Source organism: Centroberyx affinis, unplaced genomic scaffold (assembly GCF_046629955.1).
Source record: "Centroberyx affinis isolate AG114_WGS23_722 - 3 ecotype Tasmania unplaced genomic scaffold, CSIRO-AGI_Caff_v1 ptg002192l_1, whole genome shotgun sequence".
NCBI lineage: Eukaryota > Metazoa > Chordata > Actinopteri > Beryciformes > Berycidae > Centroberyx > Centroberyx affinis.
Window position 1 is genome coordinate 92,185 of NW_027280500.1, and position 16,582 is coordinate 108,766.

The 16,582-nt window shown below is 39.9% G+C and overlaps 2 protein-coding genes across 4 annotated transcripts in view; both read left to right on the plus strand.

The window, feature by feature from the left end:
* Positions 1–16,582, plus strand: part of LOC139655147 (major histocompatibility complex class I-related gene protein-like) — a 47,799-nt gene that overhangs the window by 13,671 nt on the left and 17,546 nt on the right. The window lies entirely within an intron of this gene.
* LOC139655160 (major histocompatibility complex class I-related gene protein-like) lies at positions 175–15,963 on the plus strand. 2 transcript variants are annotated; one of them, XM_071532494.1, is made up of 8 exons: positions 175–351; positions 2,115–2,381; positions 4,258–4,536; positions 4,855–5,160; positions 5,755–5,838; positions 7,564–7,581; positions 7,779–7,823; positions 13,422–15,963. In XM_071532494.1, the coding sequence occupies exons 1-7, from the start codon at positions 198–200 to the stop codon at positions 7,787–7,789; spliced, it is 1,119 nt and encodes a 372-aa protein (XP_071388595.1). In that variant the 5' UTR covers positions 175–197; the 3' UTR covers positions 7,790–7,823; positions 13,422–15,963. The 2 variants fall into 2 exon arrangements, with proteins under 2 accessions (XP_071388595.1, XP_071388592.1); XM_071532491.1 differs by lacking the exon at positions 7,779–7,823.

The window sequence follows — 16,582 nt, forward strand, 5'->3', positions numbered from 1 at the left end:
AGGAAGAGTGAGTGATGTGTGTCTGCCATTTCAAGCAAACAAAATGGCAGCATGCATATGCTCTCAGAGGGAAGGGTGTGGCACAATGATGATGTGTGCAACTATGTGCGTGTGTGTGTGTGTGCTAGTGTGTGTTACCTGAGTTTAGTTTCACTTTCAAAGAACAACCTTCAACTCAGCCTATAGGCTAGTAACCCATGAATTTCCATTGGGCTGTGATCCAGACATTAAACCAGGAAAGGAGCTGCAGACCGGAGGCAAAGATTTATTCATTATCTTTAACTCTACTACATCAAAACAAGATGAAGGAGTTTATTTTGTTGCTCCTCTTCTGCCCTGTTGCATCTCCAGGTGAGATCACATTTAAGATCTTTCATTTAAACATGTAGTTGTTATAACTGCAGTTTGGGTTAGTTAGCTACTGTGTAGGCTGATATCACATTAAGCTGCATTATATTCACATCTGGCTTTGTTAAGTTTAGTGTTGGTTGAGTCATGAATACATTTGTTTTAATCTTCCTATTGTACTGCTAAGTTAAGTGGGAAATGGATGTGAATACATATATTTTATAGCCTGTTGATTCTAATGAATCAATGGACATTCTCTTGAATCATCAAAAACAAAAGCCATTTGAAGGCTCTGTGTTCATGTACAGTATATTAGTTTTTCACAATTGGTTGCAAGCATTTCTCAATACTGAGTTCACTTTTTCAAAACTCTCTGTACTAACATGCAGCTTGACACAACAGTACAACTCAAAATCAAATTATTCTACTGAACTAGCACTGTTTTCTCCCAACAAGAATACTTTGTCAGTCATAACACAATGACCTAAAAAACACTAACAACAGGTAGCATTAGAGTAGATGCACCACTTTGTTTCAGTCCATAGGCGGCGCTAAGGCATCATGCTTGGGGAAGCTAAAATTCCCAGGATTTTCATAGGACAAAATTAGGCAAACCACCTGAACAGCTAGACTGTCACTATGGAATAAGACATATTTATATTGCCATGAAATATAAAATATGAAATATAAAATTTGACTCAGTGAGCCATATTTGACTGTAAGCATTAAGTTCAATCAAGTTCAATTACAATAAAATTTCCTATTAGGCCTACATTACAATTATCACTGGTATGGCCAAATTGAGATAGCGTACTAGAATAATTCCATTCACTATTCACACAGAAGTAATGCTCAACTCAGATATCTATCCTGAGGTCAATTTGCCTTTACCAGTCAGAGATATTTGTTTTGGTATTATTAATAAGAGGATCACAGTAGGATGACTGAAAAGTGTGTTATGAGCATACGCTTAAGTTGCAGCTGTTACTGTGAGATAAAACCTCTAAAACAGACTTTTTATAGCCTCATTTATTTTACCAACACAGTAAGCCATAATTCACAGTGCATGGAAAATTAAAATAATCACAGAGTCATAAATGCTTAAGATTTTGACATAGGCTACAGTACTGTTCTCCATTGTTTTATCTTCCAATGCTTGAGTTAACTATTAACACTGGCCTGGTCAGGAGTGTAATTATTGTTAGGCTAATTCTTGTGTATTAACGATTTAAATGTAAATATTTCTAGTCGGTTAGAGCAAACTAGATTTGAAGTTTGACTGCATAATGAGATATCCACCATTTGAAAAAAGAAAATGACCTCTACTCCAACAAAATGATTGCTTGCATGAAATTAAAGCAAATCGTGGGTTAAAGCTATTTGTGACGTTAAGAAAATAAGTACAGAAAATGAGTACAGAATCAACTGTGTTTTTGAATAATGACTCATGAAGTCCAGGTAGTAAAATTTTCTGAAAATGGATATGGACTTTTGGCGTGAAATTGCGTAAAATTTCTGGCAAATTATAAATCTGTTCTGAGTCTGTGTTAATGAAATGAATGAAAACTGTCCATACATTACCTTTTGCTCAAGACACTTGTTTTATTTATTTATTATTGTTTTTTATTTTTTAATTGAAATTCTCTGTTGTGCTCAGGAAATTGACAATCATCTATCGTATCTATCGACTATCATATATTGTTAAAATGTATTTAAAAAGTGTAAATCAAAACCTGAGTTCCTTCCGTTAACTGTTTGTCCCACAGTGACTCACTCCCTGAGGTATTTCCACACTGCATCCTCTGGAGTCCCACACTTCCCAGAGTTTGTGTCTATTGGGTTTGTTGATGAAGTTCAGATATCTCACTGTGACAGCAACACCAAGAGAGCAAAACCCAAACAGGACTGGATGAACAAAGTCACAGCAGATGATCCACAGCACTGGGAGACAAAAACTGGGAACTGTGTGGGTGACCATCAGTCCTACAAAGCTGAACTTGACACTGTGAAGGGCCATTTTAACCAAACTGGAGGTTTGTTTATGTTTCACTTTCTACTGCTGATATGTTTTTCATCCTGGTTTGTTGTGAAGGAGGAGACAGAAATATAGCTTCCATCACACACACACACACACACACACACACACACACACACACACACACACACACACACACACACTCTCTCACTCTTTCACACACCCACTCTCCCTCTCTGTCTCTCTCTCTCACACGCACACACACCCACACTCTTCTCAATCTCTCTGTCACACGTGGACAACACACTCTGTCTCACAAACACACACACACACACACATCCTCTCTCTCAAATGCACAAACACACACAGACACAATGCCACCTCTCTCACATTCACACAACACACACACACTTCACATTCAAAAAGAATACTCTAATATTCTATCAGACTCGAATGTACATTAACTCTACTGTCACTCAGTATAAACAGTGTTGAAAACATTCACACAGCTATCAGTGTTAAATTCAACTGACAAATCCACTAGATTAGATTATAATAACTCTGCTGAACTGCCCACAGTGAGTCGCTCCATAATAACTCTACTTTAGAAACCTGTTTATCACAACAGGTTCACAACACACAGCTGATAGAATAACATTACTGCCTGGTTTCTCAAACTACGGAGCAGGACTGTAAACTGGACACAGGCTGCTTCTGCTGGGTCCCATATGACAGTTAGCAGTATGTTTTAATAAACCTGCTGACAGGACAAGATGTTAAATTTCATATCCAGGTCACAGGTTGAAAAAGTTTAACACCCAACTCTACTGTGTCCATCCCATAATAAATATATATTAGAACTACAGATTATATTAACTCTACTCTACTAACCACAATGTGTTAGTCCATCCCATAATAAATCTCCAGCAGTAGAAACACATTAGATGATAATAACGCTACTGACCACAATGTGTTGGTCCATCCCATAATAAATCTCCAGCAGTAGAAACACATTATATGATAATAACTCTACTGACCACAGTGTGTTGGTCCATCCCATAATACATCTCCAGCAGTAGAAACACATTAGATGATAATAACTCTACTGACCACAGTGTGTTGGTCCATCCCATAATACATCTCCAGCAGTAGAAACACATTAGATGATAATAACTCTACTGACCACAGTGTGTTGGTCCGTCCCAGTAGGCGGCACCAAGCCAACATCTGCAGGTGGAAATAGTTGTTGGTTGTATGGAATGATTGATGGATGGATGGATGGACCAATCAGGACAGACAGACTGCCTCCCAGTCTCCATAATGGTCCTGCTGGTCTCTGCCTTATTCTGACCAGTTGTAGTAACACACTACTGAACAGACTCACTGTCCTGGCTGACCAGGTCTAGCCTAGTGACTAATCCTAGGCTGAAACTCTCCTTCAGTGGAAGCTTCTAGACCAGCCTCAGGACAGTCTAGTGAGCTTCTGTAGATTCTCCTAGGAAGAGGATATTGTGGGACTGATCCACTGGCTGCAGGGTTTCAGTGGATGTGATGTTAACTCCAGGACCAGTTTCAGTCTGTGTCTGCTAGTCAGGACTCCACCTCTGTGTGTGTGTGTGTGTGTGTGTGTGTGTGTGTGTGTGTGTGTGTGTGTGTGTGTGTGTGTGTGTGTGTGTGTGTGTGTGTGTGTGTGTGTGTTCCTGCAGCTCACATGAAGCCACTACCTTCAGTCCACACTGTCCACATTATGTTTGGCTGTGAGCGGCTTCCATCCAGCCAGTAACAGCAGTAGGTGTAGATCCTCTGTTCTGGTGTCTGTGGATCAGTGTGTCTCTGTGGTAAAGATGTGATATCAACCACTGATAGTTGACTGTGCTAGGATCTCACTCTGGTTTTCTTCTCTCTCTCTCTCTCTCTCTCTCTCTCTCTCTCAGGTGTCCACACCTACCAGGTGACATATGGCTGTGAATGGGATGATGAGACTGGACACATTAATGGTTATGAACAGCAAGGTTATGATGGAGAAGACTTCATAGCATTGGACCTGAAGACACTGACATGGATTGCTCCAGTACCACAGGCTGTCATCACCAAACACAAGTGGGATAATGACAAAGCTAGACTAGCCAAAAAGATGTACTTCTTGTCCCAGATTTGCATTGATTGGCTGAAGAAGTATGTGGACTATGGGAAGAGCACTCTGCAGAGAACAGGTAGAGTCACATGACCCGATGTAGTTTCATGAACACAACAATGTTCATCTGCCTCTTCTGTTTCTAATGTACAGAAACATTACAGTGAATATGAACCAACATATAGGGACCCTCTGTACATATAACGTTAACACACTTAACACATCTTTGTCTTTCTATCTCTCTCCCCCTCCCCTTCTCCCTCTCTCTCCCTTAACCTCACTCCCACCTGTTTCTGTCTTTTCTCTATTTCTCTCTCTCTCCCTTCTTTCTCTCTCCCTCACTCTACCTCTCTCTCTCTCTCTCTCTCTCTGTCTCTCTCTCTCTCTCTCCCTCCAGTGCTTCCCTCTGTGTCTCTCCTCCAGAAGTCTCCCTCCTCTCCAGTCAGCTGCCACGCTACAGGTTTCTACCCTGACAGAGTCATGTTGTTCTGGAGGAGAGATGGAGAGGAGCTTCAGGACCTCATGGACAAGGGAGAGATCCTCCCCAACCACGATGGAACCTTCCAGACGAGCGTTCAGCTGGACGTTTCATCAGTCAAACCTGAAGACTGGGGGAAGTACGAGTGTGTGTTTCAGCTCTCTGGTGTCAAGGAGGACATCGTCACCAAACTGGACCCAGCAGTGATCAAGACCAACAACCGGGGTAAGACTGGGATCAGAGCTGATGGAGGAGCAGAAACACATTTAGTTTACTTCTTACACCTGACTTGCAGTTCATGTGTTTCTGTTGTTCTGTACTGGACCGTTTCTCTCCTTGTTGTGGTTTTGTTTTCATTTTAGTTTCTGTGATCCAGTTTAGTTGGGTTTTTGCTAGTCATCTTGATATTTGTTGTTTTTAATCAGTTTTATGTATCCAAGTGAACAGATGAAATTAATCTTTTACTTTTATATATGGCATCTTTTGCAAGTTCCGGCCTATGTTTTCTCATGCAGTGTAGTTTCTACGTACTGTATGGTGTTCCCACATAGGTTACTCCTCCTTGGGGGTTAATTTGGGCTCAGTCTCGTTTACCATACCACCGTTTGGGCAACCAGACAGTTTTTAACTCCATGAGAATATTGAAGGCAACCAAACATTGCGGTAGGTTCACTAAAACACATTAGGTGTCTCTCTTGTTTGACCACTTGACCTACTCTCTATACTTAAAATATTAAAGTGGAATAAACCTATCCAGATCTATCCAGTGTTATGTGACAACATCTGAATGCTCTGTTTTGTTTCCATGTTCTCCTTCAGGGATCAATACTGCTCTTGTCATTGGAGTCGTTGCAGGACTGCTGCTCCTCGCTGGAGTCTTCATCTGGAGAAGGAACAATAATGGTGAGGGACAAAGAGTTTTTTTTACACCTCCTAAAGCCATTTTTACTCCACATTTGAATTTTAGCATACATGCTTGTGAAAGTGTTAATGTTATTGTTGTAACCATGTGGATAGAACTCAAATGCAGACACACAACAGGCAGGCAGAGGCAGGAGATTATTGGCACGAAGAGTGACAGTTTATTGCAAGCAATGAAGCAGGCAGGAACTTGCCTGGCCATGAAGTTACCTGGTTTAGTGTGGACAAGGCCTGAGTCTTTAGTACTTTGTGAATTTGCCTAGTAATTCATAGCAGTCTGGACGACTAATTCACTGACATAATTTCTTGCCCCAAACAATTGGTTAGTGTTAGTTGTCAGTTACCAAAATCTTTGACCAATCACAGTAGCAAAGCAGATTGACGTAATTTGGACATGCCTCAGAACAACAACAATCATGGCAGCGTTCACTTCCAAGCTTTTAAACAAGCTGATTGCTCCTGTTTTAATTCATCGATACTGAAATGGGAAAGGACTGATGAAATGGAAAAGGGAATGATGAGATGATTGGAGACAGCTGGGGATCCAGGGGTGCACACTGGGAAAACACTGATGACATCTGCTGAGAAAGAGAGAGAAATAGAGACTAGGGCACAGTCGTGACAATAACTTCATATAAACATCGAACAAAAAGTTCGGAAATTTGTGTTTGGTAGATTATTTCTCTGTTGTAACAATGCTTCTTGAAAATACATTTTATACCGTTGGAAAGCCTGTTTATTTCCCTTTTAAATGGTGCCCCATTTGTAAGGAACATGCATTTGTGGGATGAGCAGCACAGCTGAGTATGTGGGTTGCGCTCATGAAAAATTTGCCAAATCTTCTCTGCCAATGCCAAACAGCTTATTCTGCTGTTGCTATTGACTCTTGTTTTGAGCTTCCGGTACCCCCAGGTGCTGACAATCAGGTACCTGATTGGCACCTGCACTGGAACCTGAACATGTGGAGGAACGTTATGTTCAGCGATGAGTCCAGATTCTGCCTACGGAAGTTGGATCGTAGGGTCAAAGTGTGGAGAAGAGTCCTGCCAACAGTCCTGACCTCAACCCAGTTGAACACTTATGGGATCAGCTTGGGCGTGCTGTTCGTGCTAGAGTGACCAACACAACCACGTTGGCTGACTTGCGACAAATCCTGGTTGAGGAGTGGAATGCCATCCCACAGCAGTGTGTGACCAGGCTGGTGACCAGCATGAGGAGGAGGTGCCAGGCTGTTGTGGCTGTGTATGGTTCTTCCACACGCTACTGAGGCTCCTGACTGTTTGCTAAATGAATAAATTGTAAAATTGCCAATATGTCTTGTTTCTTCCTTGTTACTGATAGACTTCAATCATCCAATCCACCAAACAACACCAAACAAGAGTCAATAGCAACAGCAGAATAAGCTGTTTGGCATTGGCAGAGAAGATTTGGCAAATTTGACATGAGCGCAACCCACATACTCAGCTGTGCTGCGCATCCCACAAATGCATGTTCCTTACAAATGAGGCACCATTTAAAAGGGAAATAAACAGGCTTTCCAACGGTATAAAATGTATTGCCAAGAAGCATTGTTACAACAGAGAAATAATCTACCAAATACAAAGTTCCGAACTTTTTGTGCGATGTTTATGTGTGGTGATTCTGGTAATGGAAAGTTCATAAAATGTCAATATTGTAAAATAATGTAAACTCTTGTCTGTATTTCAGGGTTCAAACCTGCCAACCGTAAGTTTTCTTTCTTAAAAAAAATGCATCTACTGTACTACTGTAATGTGTAATATTTGGATCTGTTGATTGCATGGATTGTACTTATAAAAGACATGGCAGAAGGCCAGACATTAGTAATCAATCACTAATCTCTGTCCAGTTATGTTTCTTACATTATTACTGTTTATTTCAAATGAAATTATTTTACTTTATAGACATTTTGTAGCTTCAGAGACCTCATCTGCTGAAGCTGCACCTAAGTGAGTACTTCATCATGTAAACTATTCTGTGCACATGTGCATAACTGGCATAATACTCACAGATATATAAGCAGGTACTCTATCTTTACTAAATAATCGTCTGTTAATAATGTTAATTTAGCCAATGTGAATTCTGTTTCCACTGTGTTAATTGTTGGGTTTGGATATTGAACCTCTTTAATAGCCATGTCTCAGATGTTTTGAAAGGAATTGTCTAACATGCTAGCTAACTAGCACCAAGAAGCAAGGACTAGCTAGCTACATTGGTGTACAAATTTATGACACAATTGGCCATCTGCATAAAATTTTCATCGTCAAGACAGGGCCAGAATTACCGAGAGAAAACTGAACTTGAGAAAGCAAAAAAATTATTTGTGAATGACTGAAACGAAGTCCGCAAGGAGAAAGATTGACAAAATACTTAAAGCAAGAACATTTTGAAATTCAAAGATTTTTTTAGCATTTATCAATACACAGGATATGTTAATATCCCTTGTGCCATAATCCAAGGTGAGCATTCATATAGATCCAATTCAGAGTTTAACAGAATGATATACTACCATACCAGTGAGTACCATAGAAAACATCAGGCTACACCGTCTTAACTCTACAGCACCATAAGATGGGCAGCATCATTCACCTACTTACAGGGTGAGTGAGTGTAGGCAAATCATTGGGGTTATCAAGTGGGCACCACACCTCAAGGAGGCTCAACAGTGTATTCCAGCATCCCAGAAACACCCAGACCACACCTCTTTTCCCAGACTCAGCAGACCCAAGTCCACTACACCTGCGCCTAGTTATCAACAACACTAGTTTACATCACACACTATCAATATCCCTTTCTATTCAGACGATTAAGTTATGTTACATCTGAACCCTACCAAGTCACAGATACTATGATAATATGTTTACATCCTACCAAGCAGAGAGCAGATACCCGACCAACTCAGCGGTCTGCATATCCACATTGTATCTGCTTAGGCAAAGCCAAGTCTGACTGGCCCTGCTGGCTTGTCTGGCAGCTTCTCATTGAATGCCAGGGCCCGCTCAGCTGTCTAGCCACCCTCAATGTTTATATAAATCACACAATTAATCAGAGGCCTTTAAGTATGGTTGCTACCAACTTAATCTGCAAACAAATTCTAGCACAAGGCTACCTCAATATTCTGCTAGACACCTAGGACCCATTTATGCAAGTCACATTACAAACAAGTTCTGACTCACTATGTTTTTCATGCTGCCAAGCTAATGCTAACCTAAACATGCTAGCAATCTGATGCTAGCACCTGGCTAACCCACAAATGCTACCAAACTGCTAACACAAGTCTGACACAAGCATTCTACCAAGCTAACACATAGGCCTACACAAGCATGCTACAAAGCTAGTGCTGACACAAGACTTACACAAGCATTCTACCAAGCTAATGCTAACAAGGCCTACACAAGTTACCAAGCTATTGCTAACACAACGCTAACCCAAACATGCTTGTCACTACCCGATCTGAGTCACTACCCGATCTGAGTCGCACATGCGCACTGTTGCTTAAAACAACAGCCTTGGCCATCATCTTACTCTAACCTGAACCATATCGGCTCCTTGCCTATTTAAACCCAACCGCATGGTCTTCTAGATCGGGCAGCGTCAGTGCACATGCGCAACTCAGATCGGGTAGTGACTCAGATCGGGTAGTTACAATGCTACCAAGCAAATGCTAACACAAGGCCTACGCCAGGCCCATTCAACTGGCGGCCCGCGGGCCAACTCTGGCCTGCCAATCAAGTCACACTGGCCGACCGATCAGTTTACAAATAAATAAAATTTAAAACCTGAAGAAAAAAAAATCACGCAAATAACGGTCATTTTTGCCACAATAAATCCTTCAAACCAGCAGAGCGCTCCTGTGTAATGTAAACTAGATCCTGTTCTACATACTCTCTACGGTACGGTAGATGGCGGTATGCAAACGCAAAGAAGAAGAAGAAGCTACTCCAGTATCCAGACAACTGAAACTAGCCTACTAAAACAGTAACCCACCGGTAATTTGTTTTATAATATTCAATTTGGATAAGAGATGGCACAATGTCACTATCAACGCTGAAGAAAAGAAAAGTTGATGCCGAAAATCATCAATTCAACAGCGACTGGACTGAGAAATATGTGTACATTGAAACTGCTGAGGGCGAGTCAATGTGTTTGCTCTGGAGTGCACCTCTGTTGCAAAGGAATATAACCTGCGGAGGCACTTCAAAACAAAGCAAAAAACCAGCAAAAAATCCAAACTCTAACAGCAAACTACGAATGTAGCCGTGTTGTCTTCAGTCGATCTTGCTCTACCCAGCAGAAGGCAACTAAAGCATCTCTCCGGGTGGCATGGATCCTTGGTAAAAAGAAAAAGCCATTCACTGACACCGAGACGATAAAAGAATACGTGCTAGCTGCTGTCGAGGAGGTGGTAACGGATAATCAAGTGAGAGACCAGGTGATGTCATGTATCAAGTCAATACCCATGTCAGATACATCAACTGCAAGAAGGGTGGATGTTTTAGCCACAGACGTTTTTGAAACTCTTTTGGCTTAATTGAGGAAAGCTGATGTTATGTCCCTGGCTGTGGACGAATCCACCGACAACTCTGACACAGCTCAACTTTGTTTATTTTGCGGTTTTTCGATGGTGACTGCTTCAGAGAGGACATCCTGGGCCTAATACCACTGAAAGGACATAAAACTGGTGAAATCATTTTCCAGAAGATTGTTGCTTTTTTTTAAAGGCAATGGACTTAATTTGGACGGTGCTCCGTCTATGGCAGGGAGAGTGAAAGGCCTGTCTGCGTTCTAAAGAAAGAAAGATGGTTATAAATGTTTTTACAGGAAATGCTGTGATGTAGCTAGGTTCTAAACAAGAAAGATGGTTATAAATGTTTACAGGAAATGCTGTGATGTAGCTATGTAAGAGATGTCAGAATTGACCAAATTATATGCCAAATGGCTGACATGATGTGTTGTAGAATACATTTGTTTCAAATATGTGTTTACTTTTGGGGCTATATCACAGCTTGTGTTGCAAAGAAAATGAAATTAAGCACTTGCCCTAATTACTTAAAGCCTATTTATTTTCTTTTTTAATTTATGATTAGGCTACTTTTGCAATGTAGCAAAATAAAAGTTTTGAAAATGTGGTGGCGCGTTGTGAGAATAATAGCTCAGGGAAATGTCCGGCCCCCAGGCCCTTATCTTTCTGACAATGTGGCCCCCTGAACAATATAGTTGAATAGCCCTGGCCTACGCAAGCATGCTACCAAGCTATTGCTAACACAAGACTAGCTCACGCATGCTACCAAGCTAAGGGCTAACTCAGGAAAACTACCTACCTAGGCTACTTTGTGCCCTAGTTAGCATGTTTCCTCCTCATCCACAGCCATTCACTAGCATGACTGCTTCTGACATAGTCTTAAGTGCCTGCTTTAAACTGTCCACAGATACCTAATTTTAAAAACACAACTTATTTTTGGTTTAAATATTTTTTTATTTATGTATTTGGTCAACAGTATTTTTACTTAACTTAATGTTTTACAGGTTTAGAACTAATTGTTTTGCTCTCAACTCATAATTATTTTGTTCATCATGGTTTTGGTTCTTGATTTTAACTTACAATGAATACTTTTTCGTTACAATAATTTTTGTTTCATTTACAACTTTTCTTTTTCAACTCAAACATATTGGCCCTGATTTGAACCCATACTCTGTCTTTACTAAATCGTTGATTCCATGGGCGTAGGAAGCAGTTGGCCATCAGGGGGACAGATTTGACTACTGGGGTCCAGGGGCATGCTCCACAGGTGGAAAATTTTGCAATACTCATTTCTAGTAACTTTTAAAAAGGCTATCTGAAAATAAAGAAAGAATAACTCAGGTGCTAAGTGACAGATCAGACTTTATGTGTTGGTTACAGCAGGCGTTCAGCCAATCTATCTAGTTTTGCCTGTTTCACATTAATACTAATACAATAACAATAATAATAATTTCCGTCTTCGAATTACAGTGTTTTATGTAGTTGTATTTTCCTTCCAACTAACTGCACTGATATTATCTGGTTTCTAGTCATTTATTTTTTGCGATGCACTGGTCCTTTTTAAGAGCCAAGTGTGTTTTTTCTCTAGGCCCTGCTACAACACTGACTGGCTTTAGCTTGAAAAGATGTTAAGTACATACAAAAAGCCAGCACAGCACCTGTTCCATTACAGTAGGATAATGAGCCATGCAAAGAAACGTTTCAGACAAGATGCAAGCCATCCGATATGGTGAAGAATTAAGTTTAAGTTTAGCTGCAAAACAACTAGGCCTAACCTACCTTGCCATTTTAAAAATCAGCACAGACGAAAATATAGTGCTGTAATAATATCAGAGAAAGATTACATACTTACAAGCATACAGGACACTAAGGCAAATAGACAAAGTATTGTCTTTACATAAATGATGGACAGATGTCTGTGCTTTTTGGAAGCAGTGGCAACAAAGCTATTGACCTTTTGTTGTTGACAGTCATGAAAACTAGCTTTATATAACTTTTTACACATTTATTCCTCCTTGGCGCAATATCATACCTTTGATTTGCTGCACATCGTCTTTTTTCTTTTCTCTCTCTATCGGCACCTGACCAGTAGTGTTGATTGGACATCTTGTCATTTGATTACCATGAATTTCTTCATTATGATTGACACTAACGGCCCTGTGCTCACTGACTGTTCTGCTCCATCAGATCAAGTGAAGAGGCATCACTCTGCTCACAATGTATATGTATTTATTTTTTCTAATATCATTCCATTGTCGTTTTGCCCACAAAGGCCTGCATCAGAATGTAAGCCATTATATTCTTTACAATCTGCCTTTGCGGGCCAAAACGTCAGTGGAATGATTTTAATATTGCAGAACAGAACAGATATTTAATTTACGGCCAGAGTGACAGAGCTACATGATCTATGTAGCTTTGTTTTTGGCTGCAGTTTGGAGCGCTGCCCTGGCTGCTGTCTGCTCCTCACCGATATGAAGCCCTATCAAGTCTTTCTTGTGGCGCACTTTTTTCATATGGAGATACTTCATTCAACTTCATTCCACATTGCACAAAGTCAAAGACTTTTCAAAATAAAAGTCCTGCGGTTGATTGACTTTTCAGTGCGGAGGCAAAATAACACAATGTTGTGGTTTATTTTTTGAGGGGGACATTTTAAGCATCTTTTAATATTGGAGGGGACATGTCCCCCCTGTCCCCCGTGCTTCATACGCCAATGGTTGATTCCCTTGAGATGAAAACACAGAGTTGTAATTCACATCCACCTGCTGGTGAGGATTTAAAAAGCCATTCTGATAAAGCATTTTCTCAGTCAGTGTTTCAGTATAATTACAGAAAACAGTTGCCGATGAGTTTTTATTATAATTCTGATATACAAAAAAGCAGATTGCATCACTCTATATCGAAATATTGTCTTTTGATGCAGACAATACTATCCCAATGTAATATGAAACCAAATAGATTGCACAATGTGGACAATAATAAGTTCAATATTTAACCTTGTCTGTCTGTTAATCTGTCTTGACAGGGGACCAGTGGAGATGAGAAGAGGCCAATTCATCAAGATGAAGCAGCAGTTGCAGATGAAGCAGCAGGAGCAAATGTAATCCTATACAGTGTTTACAGTGGTCATTTCTAATCTGCAACAACAGTGCACATTCACAAAACATATTTTAGCCACCTAAAAGAAGGCCCACCAAAAAAAATCAATATCAGTTTAAGTGTACACTATCTTTAGAATATTTTCAGTGCTTTACATTACCTTACCTTTACCTTGCCTTGCTAAAATACGTTTTGCTGCTGGCCCCTTCCACAGCAGTACATTGCTTTGCTTCCGTGCCGGTACTACTCTTTGCTTCTCCAAACTGGGGGCATGCCGACCGCCATCTACTGTAGGTAATACACTGACTATCGATAAGTACCTCATACAACCCTACTTAAAAAATCCGAACTATCCCTTTAAACTCAGAATTCTGAGAATAAAGTCAGAATTGTGGCCCTAATCCTCTTCCGTACCTCTGTAATGGTAAATTCAATCATAAACTTTTTTTTAATTAACAAATACAACATTCAGACATAGTAGATTTACAGTTTAAAGATTGGAAAGGTAAAAAAAAAAAGGACAGCACTAAAGTAACCTAGATACATTCTGAAATAGTTTGTTGTAATGATTAACAGTAGACATGCTTTTCTCACTATTTACATATTCCAGAGGCTGTATTAATCAAAACACATTGAAATTCTATTTCTAGAAAATTTGGATTTGTGGATATGAAATTTACCAATCAGCATCATGAAATTTATTATGAAGTTCACTGAGTTCACACTGCTTCAAAATACGAAATGACATCTTTACATTTAATTTCAATGGAGCATCCAGTATATAACAACTAACTCAGTGATAAACAGACTCTTACAACACTTACTCACAGTTACAGAAAAGAGACTTTCCCTACAGAGATTAGTGAGATTATGATCACACTATCACATTAATACTCTCTGCTCATCCCTCCCTGTGACGAGAACCGCTGCAGTTTGAGAACAATATCGTCTAATCGCCTCCGATGGCTCCATTTCTGTTTCTGGCTCACTTTGGGAATGTAAATAAAGGAATAAGCAGACAGAAATGGAGCTCCATCCAGCCTAGAACATCCGGCTTGTAATTACTTCTTATGATGCTTATTATCATTCCACTGGAAGTCTATAGTTCCGAGTTGGAATTACCGACTTCCGATCAAACTGTGTTCCAGTGAGTCTTCTCGGGCAAACATGGACACTCTTTGCCCACTAACATTAACGGTAGCTATATGACAATGCTCTGGTAACATTAGCAGGCTAGTTCATACTAGCAAAGACTTCTATCTAGTAACAGAGCACAAGTCAACTGAATTATGTTACACATGGAAACTACACATTTCAAAACACATGTCAAGTAAAATCAAGTTTTATTAAACCCCACCCAAATCAGTGGTGAAGACTGACACCTACAGCAGATCGCCAGTTCAGTACCCTACTTTTCGCCATTAGGTGTCAGGCTTCCCCACAGATTTGGGTTTGGGGTTTAGTTGCTCTTTAAGTACAAATTGATGCTGTGACATCAGGTGTGTTTATGTTGGAGAACTCGGGCGGAATAGATCTTGCCCGAATTTCCGACTAGGAACTCTGAGTTGAACAACGGAGTAACGTTAGAGCTCCACTAACAGCCTTGCGTCACGTTGCCATCAGCATTGTGCCAACGTGACGTTCTCCCTGCTCCACAGAGCGCGTTGACTTTTGAATGGATTCACCAGAAAACAATCAATTCAACTTTATTTCAATGAGGGAGAACGCGTGCGTCAGCCATCGAGAATTGAACCTCTGGAGCATCTTTCACTGCTGGTAAAAGAATCATTCCTTCGATGGCTGACAGCTGATGGCAATGCCTGACGCCCGATGGCAGTAGTGGAGCAGGGCCGTAAATTGTTTTTCTCGAATTCCGAATACAATGGCATAAGATTTAATTTGAACTTTAATAACTGTGTGTTTTGCAACACTAATTGAAACTGGCTGCAGAGCATATGTTTTCACTTGTCAATTTACAAAAGTCGTCTTGGATTACATGATTGGTTGTCTTCCAAATAGCTATTCCAATGTTCCTATAGCCTACATAAAGTATGTTTTATTCATGCAGGAAAAAAAACCTGTCTGTTAAAAAATGTCTGTTAAATATTAGGATTATGGCCATTTCATACATAAATGTGGATTTTTTAAGATGCCTAAGTTTGCTTTGCTTTCATAAAAACAAAATGTTTCAAATCTGTGAAAAAAGTTAAAAGCAAAAATGCCCTAAAGCTATGCAATATAATGAATTAGATATATGATATATGATAAGACATTTAGCTTACTTTATGTTAGACTTTCGTCTGTTTTGATTTGATTTTTACATATATATATATAATCATTTTGTATGTGTTGTTTCGTTGAGTGTACATCTAGTGTGAACATATTACGACTGAGAAACAAACAAATCTGTCATGTTATGTGTGCGACGTAATGCATTTCCAAGATAAATTAGGATTTTATAAGTCTTCTAGTGTCTCCCTCGCTAAGTTTCACTTTCAAAGAACAAGACGTAACAGTCTGTTCTGAATTTCTACTGGCTAGGATTGGGCTCTTGACTGTGTGGCTGACTGCTGATTGATTGTTTGATTTTGTTTATTTAAAATCATACACATGAGGTGCCCAGCCACATGGACTTACATGACACTATCACTTAGTTACATGGGTGTACAACATAATAGTAAAAGAAGGAAAAAGCTGCGGCAAACTCAGGTAAAACACAAACAAAATATTTTGCCTTTTTCCCCCATGCTTCACAAATGAAGGGAGTAATATGGAAACTGCCCTTTCTAAAACATAGCCTAGTTAAAGTTTTTCATAATCATCTAGCCAGAAGAAATTCATACAGACAGAAGTCATTTTGTAAGACACGTCTACTATCTATTGCAAATCAGCTGTTCCGAGAGACAGTTTACAAAAGAAACTACTGGCCCATAGACTACTTGCAAGGTGAGAGAATAGTTGTCCAATTTTCATGTGTGGATGGACTAAGGAATAGTTCACTCAAAATGCACAATTATGTAGTTGTCTCACCCTATAGTCTATGGGCCAGTGTTGGTTGTAAAATCTGCACCTCTTCTGTGGCTAATG

Excerpts from the sequence above, each read along its gene's own strand:
- LOC139655160 (XM_071532491.1), top strand. The coding sequence starts at position 198 with ATGAATTTCCATTGGGCTGTGATCCAGACATTAAACCAGGAAAGGAGC. Across the intron at positions 352-2,114 it reads CTGCCCTGTTGCATCTCCAG|TGACTCACTCCCTGAGGTAT; the intron begins GTGAGATCACAT and ends TTTGTCCCACAG. Across the intron at positions 4,537-4,854 it reads GAGCACTCTGCAGAGAACAG|TGCTTCCCTCTGTGTCTCTC; the intron begins GTAGAGTCACAT and ends CTCTCCCTCCAG.